The sequence below is a fragment of the Elephas maximus genome, chromosome 4 (assembly GCF_024166365.1).
Source record: "Elephas maximus indicus isolate mEleMax1 chromosome 4, mEleMax1 primary haplotype, whole genome shotgun sequence".
Lineage (NCBI taxonomy): Eukaryota > Metazoa > Chordata > Mammalia > Proboscidea > Elephantidae > Elephas > Elephas maximus.
The window spans coordinates 186,118,812-186,124,779 of NC_064822.1; the positions used below are offsets into that span (position 1 = coordinate 186,118,812).

At 53.4% G+C, this 5,968-nt stretch overlaps 1 protein-coding gene across 1 annotated transcript; it reads left to right on the plus strand.

The window, feature by feature from the left end:
• Positions 1-306: 306 nt before the first annotated feature.
• Positions 307-1,124, plus strand: SMIM45 (small integral membrane protein 45). Its single transcript, XM_049884558.1, has one exon. The coding sequence runs from the start codon at positions 429-431 to the stop codon at positions 633-635; it is 207 nt and encodes a 68-aa protein (XP_049740515.1). The 5' UTR covers positions 307-428; the 3' UTR covers positions 636-1,124.
• The last annotated feature ends 4,844 nt before the right edge of the window (positions 1,125-5,968 follow it).

Sequence of the window (5,968 nt, forward strand, 5' to 3'; positions counted from 1 at the left end):
GGGGGGGTGGGGGGAGGTGGGGGCCTCTTTCAACCAGACCTCCTGAGCGCTCTGCACGGCTGCGTCCAAGGATTTGTAACCTCACTGAGTCCTCACTAGCACCTGTGAGGAGGCTCTATTAGTTTCGCCTTCCACAGGAGAAAGCTGAGCACCAGAGAGGTTAGGCAGCTGGCTCAAGGACACACATGCTGGAAAAGGACTGAACCAGACACAGAGCCGGTTCTCAGCGGCTATACGCCTCTTTCTTAGAGGGTGAGTCGGCCTGGGTGAGGAGCCTGGTGTCAGGAGGCCTGGGTTGACCAGGCACTGACGGCCACCTGTAAAGGGACGCTTGGGCCTCCTGGCTCGGGTTGCCTGGGGGCTTCCCTTGGGCGGGACAAGGGGCGCTTCTCCGACCCTCACGCCCGTGTCTCGGCAGCCTTGCCGCAATGCCGCACTTCCTGGACTGGTTCGTACCTGTCTACCTGGTCATCTCAGTCCTCATCCTCGTGGGCTTCGGCGCCTGCATCTACTACTTCGAGCCGGGCCTGCAGGAGGCGCACAAGTGGCGCATGCAGCGCCCCCTGGTGGACCGCGACTTCCGCAAGACTCTGATGGTGCGCGACAACTTGGCCTTCGGTGGCCCCGAGGTCTGAGCGGGCCTGTGGCGCCCTCCCCGTTCCTGCCCAGCCTGGAGACCCTCCGAGCAGAGAAGACGGCCCTCTGGTCCTCCGGGGATTCCTCTGCAGCCCAGCTTGGGGAGCCCGGGGTGCACCAGGAGAGCCCTGGCTGTGGAGAGATGGAGCACCTGGTGTTATTTCTGCTAGAGGCCCGGGGCAGGCTCTCCGTGTCCATCCCGCCCACCCTCTCCTGCTCTGGGGACATTCCCACCCGCCCCCAGTGCCTTTGTGCTGTCTAGAGCTCCTGCTTGCCCCTGCCTGTTCTAGGCTCGGGCCTCCAGTTTCCCCACAGTCCTGAGTCCCAGGTTAAACTCAACTACTCTGCCCAGTGGCACTGAGTGTGCCCTGTCCAACCCTGCAGTTCCCTGTGGCATGGGTCTCAAAGCTGGCCCTAAGGAAAGGGCCCCGTTTCACGGGACATCTGCTTGGTTCAGCCCAGCTCTAACTCTCTGGGGTCAGGTTTAGAATGGGTGAGGTGGGTGTGGCTGGGGGTGTGCAGAAGGGCAAGCCCATATGGGAAGGTGAGGTGTGTGTATATTTGCATCTGAAGGAAGTGAGCATGGATAGGGAGGTGAGGAGCTGTGTGTGAGAAAGACTGGGGTCCCAGGCAGGTCAGGAGGTGGTGGGGACGGGTGATGTGGGCTTTGTGGGTGGTGTGGGGACTATCTCCCCACTCCTTTCTCAGCTAGACTTCCCTACCCTTGCCCCGGCCCCAAGGATGAGGCGGCAGACAGGAGCCCCTGCCCCCACCCTGTTCTGTAGTGCACTTCCAGGAGCCCAGCCCTCTCTGAGCCAGGGCCCCCACCAGGCCCCAAAACACCCTGGGTCCCTCTTCCTTCCTGGAGCCTCTGTTGCCTCATTTTGGAGGTAAATTGGCAACCTGCCTCGCCCTCCTCCTCTGGAGTTTCCATCATAGTTTTTTCACAGTAATAAAGACTTCACCACTCTCTTTGCAGCATGGTCTCCTTTCCTGAAAGTAGGATCATGTCTGTCATCCCACTGGGTCCTCATAAAAAACATGATAGTTCAATATCCCCATTTTAGAAATGGGAACACTAAATCTCTGGGACGGTGGGCAGGGTTTCTCAATAGTGGCACTACTGACACATTAGATCAGACAGTTCTTTGTTGTGGAGGGGCTGTCCTGTGCACTGTAGGATGTTTAGCAGCATTCCTGGTCTCTACCCACGAGAAACCAATAGCACTCCCCCAGCCCATGTGGTGACAATCAAAAATGTTAACTGGAACCCCTGGGGTAGAGTATCAGTTAGGATATAAACTCAGACACAGGGACACCTAACAACAGGGCCTTATACCAAATAGAGTTTTCTTTCTTTCTCATGGTACAGACCATAGGGAGGGTGTCCAGAGCTGGTTTGGCTGTGTTGCCCCAGGACGGTGTTCAGGGACCCAGGCTGTGCCTCTCTTGTTGCTTGCCATGTCTGGGATGTTGCCCTGGTTGGGAGCATCTGAGATGGCTCATCCGATCCTGAGCGGCAGGGAGGAGGGTGGAAGGCCCTGTTCTCTCCCTTAAGTGAAACTCCCTGATGGCTGCACCCATTACTCCCCTTACATCCCATGGGCCAATACATATGACCACTCCTAGTTGCAAGGGAGGCTGGGACATAGCTTTAGCTGGGTGGCCATGTGCCCATGTAAAATGTCTACCTCCTTGAAAGAAGGGCAGACAGCTACCATCCTGTTTTAGTGGGACTTGCCTGAAGCTATAGCCAAGGGCTGAGATTTGGATCAGATCTCCAGACCCCAGACAGGGGCTCTTTCCTGCATATGCTCCCTCTTGGGAACCAGGGAGTAGACAAGGTACCTTCTCTTACCTCGAGGGGCTGGGCTGCTCTTCCTCTATCGGGGCAAACCCAGAATTCTTTGAGCTGTTTCGCAGAAGCAGGACTAGGGTGAGGCCAGAGAGATGTCTGTGGTGCACCATTTGAGGAAACACCTGCTCTCAGGGTCACACCTGAGCGCCTCCTTAAATGTCGTGCCCTTCCCTCCCCCCCTCCCTCACCCTAGGCCTGGCCCTGCTCTCGGAGTTTCACAACCCTAACCTCTTACACAGCAGAGCTTGGAGATTTTGACACACTCCTTTATCACACTAGGTGGCTGCCAGGCAGGAATCGTCTTCCCCTCAATTATCACCTAGGACACTTCCAGGTACAAGTGACAGGGACCAAACTGAAAAGCCATTGCCACTGAGACGATTCCAACTCACAGCAACCCTATAGGACACAGTAGAACTGTTCCATAAGGTTTCCAAGGCGGTAATCTCTATGGAAGCAGACTGCCACATCTTTCTCTAGCTGAGCGGCTTGTGGGTTGGCACTGCCGACCTTTAGGCTAGCAGCGGAGCGCTCAACCACTGCGCCACGAACAGATTACATAAAAAGGCCCAGGTTCCAGACCGGGGCTCGGCTGAACCCAAAAGCTCAGGTATGTCACCAAGACTCGCTGTCTGTCTCCGCACTGCTTTCCTTTGTGTGGGCTTCATTCTCAGGTGGACGATCTCCGCGTGGCGGTAAAGTGACCCGACACCCCCAGCCTTACACAGCCTGTGATTTCAGGAGAAAGAACGTCCCCGCCTAGTTCCAGTCAGGCTCAGGGAGTGGACTCGCATTGGCCCTGCAGGGGCACGGGCTCAGGAGATGGCATACTTGATTGGCCAGGCAGCTCTTGTGCCCGCCCCTAGAGCCGGGGGCGGAGTCAGCTCTACCGGTCACGTGGACTGAGAGTGCTTGTGGCTGTCACCAAAAGAAGGGGAAGGGGCTGGGTGGGCAAAAACGGGAGAGGTATTCAGAACACTGCTTTCTAGAGGAGAGGAGAAGTGACCCACCCAGAGGCACCCAGGAGGTTATTCCCAAGTGGGTCTGGGACTAGAAGTCTGAGTGAGGGAGAGGGTGAACAGGAACCCCAGAGGGTGGTAAGCCGGTGAACTGGGGTTCTGAGTGTGGGCTGCCAGGGCAGGGCTGATGGAGCAGAGGTGGGTGGGTTTTCTAAAAACCATGGGAGGGCGGGGAGCCCTTTGGATGCCTTTTACCTCACCCGATGCAAGAAGGGGGGCAGTACCACTCACTGGGCTCGCTAGCCCCACACAGCCTCCGTCTCTCACGCAGTACTGGACCCCAGCGTGTTCTGAGTTCCCTTCCTAGAGGGAATGAACTCCTCCCGTTAGGCACTATGATGCTCTGTGTTTCACCAGTTCATTTTCTTCTGACTTTTTTTTTTTTTTTCCTTTTAAAAGTGGAGCCGCAGAGAGGGAGGAGGCTTAATGCAAATCTAAGTGAGTGGGGTGGGAGATGCGGGGTGAGAGCTGGGAGGGAGGCCAGGACTTGAACCTTAGTGCTGCCCTGTTTATCAGAAAACCGCTTCCCAGCCTGGGTCAGAGGCGGGACTGGAGAGGGCCAGCTAGCAGAAGCCACGTGCACTAGTTAGGACTGCTGGCTGCAAGACACGGAAAGCCAATTCAACTAGCTTAGGCAAGAAAGGGAATTTTTTTATGAGGGAACTGAGGTTTCTGGCCTTTTAGGACTAGGAAGGGGCAGGGGCTCAAGACAACTAGAACCAGGCGCTCAGACCCCCTTAGGATTCTTTCTTTGGCCATTTTTCAAATTTTTTACATTTCTGCCTCTGGGCACCCACTTCATTCTCCCTGAGCTCCCATCTTGGAAAACATAGCAGGGGTCAACAGCTGGCAAGTTTGATAGCTCACAGCCCCAGCCACTGGAGAGAGAGTTACCTGTCCCTTTCTCTGGCTTCAAGTCCAAACGTCTCAGGGAAAAGATTCACTGGCTCATCTTAGAACAAGTGCCCATTTTGAAGCCATTCAGCTGACGCTGGGGGCAGAGTCCTATGTATGCCCAGCTGGGGAACAGGGCCCACTTGACCAGTCAACATGACCCAGGCTCAGGCCAGCTGTCTTGGGAATACATGGATGTTGTGGGAAGAAGGTGGGCTTCAGAAGAAATTACATAAATCGCCCCCACCCCCTGTTTCTCCACACCAAACAAAACCCTGTTAGAGGTGGATTGGGACTTGACTGGCTGAGCCAGGGAATGTCTCAGGCTAGATCTGGCCTGCACCCAAGTTTGATTTGTCTGTCACCATGTTTTAAAGAAAAGTGAATTAGTAGCCAACACTGAAAGTCAGGAAATTTCACATTAACATCTCCTTTTCTGGCTTCCCTTTAAAAATCAGAAATTCTGGTCACTCGGCCTGAAGTGTGAACCTTTCATGGTTACCAACTCATGGCTTCGGCAGGGAAGGTGTTGTCCTTGGCCCAGCTCAAGGGCTCAGCGGTGGTCTGTCTTCCTCACAGGAGAGCTGCCTCCATCCAAGGGCTGCAGCAAGGCCTCCATCCAGACTGCAGGACGAGGAGCCTGAGGCTCAGAGATAGTAAAGGATTTGCCCAAGCCTTTTGCTCTCAAACTTGGATCTTTTCTCCTTGTCTTTTTGTTGTTGTTAGGTGCCATTGAGTTGTTTATGACTCAAAGCAACACCATGTACAACAGAACGAAACACTGCCTGGTCCTGTGACATCCTCACAATCGTTGTTATGCTAGAGCCCACTGTTGCAGCCACTGTGTCAATCCATCTCACTGAGGGTCTTCCTCTTTTTTACTGACACTCTACTTTACCAAGCATGATGTCCTTCTCTAGGAACTGGTCCCTCCTGATAACATGTCCAAAATACATGAGAAGAAGTCTCGCCATCCTTGCTTCTAAGGAGCACTCTGGTTGTACTTCTTTCAAGACAGACTTGTTCATTCTTCTGGCAGTCCATGGTATATTCAATATTCTTCGCCAACACCGTAATTCAAAGGCGTCAATTCTTCAGTCTTCCTTATTCATTGTGCAGCTTTCTCATGCGTGATGCGATTGAAAATACCATGGCTTGGGTCAGGTGCACCTAAGTCCTCAAAGTGACATTTTGCTTTTCAACACTTCAAAGAGGTCTTTTGCAGCAGATTTTCCCAAATCTATACTTTGTTTGATTTCTTGACTGCTGTTTCCATGGGTGTTGGTTGTGGATCCAAGTAAAATGAAATCCTTGACAATTTCAATATTTTCTCCATATGTCATGATGTTGCTCATTGGTCCAGTTATGAGGATTTTTGTTTTCCTCACATTGAGGTGTAATGCATACTGAAGGTGCAGTCTTTGGTCTTCATCAGGAAGTGCTTCAAGTCCTCTTCACTTTCAGCAAGCAAGGTTGTGTCATCTGCATATCACAGGTTGTCGATGAGTCTTTCTCCAATCCTGATGCTGTGTTCTTCTTCATATAGCCCAGCTTCTTGGAT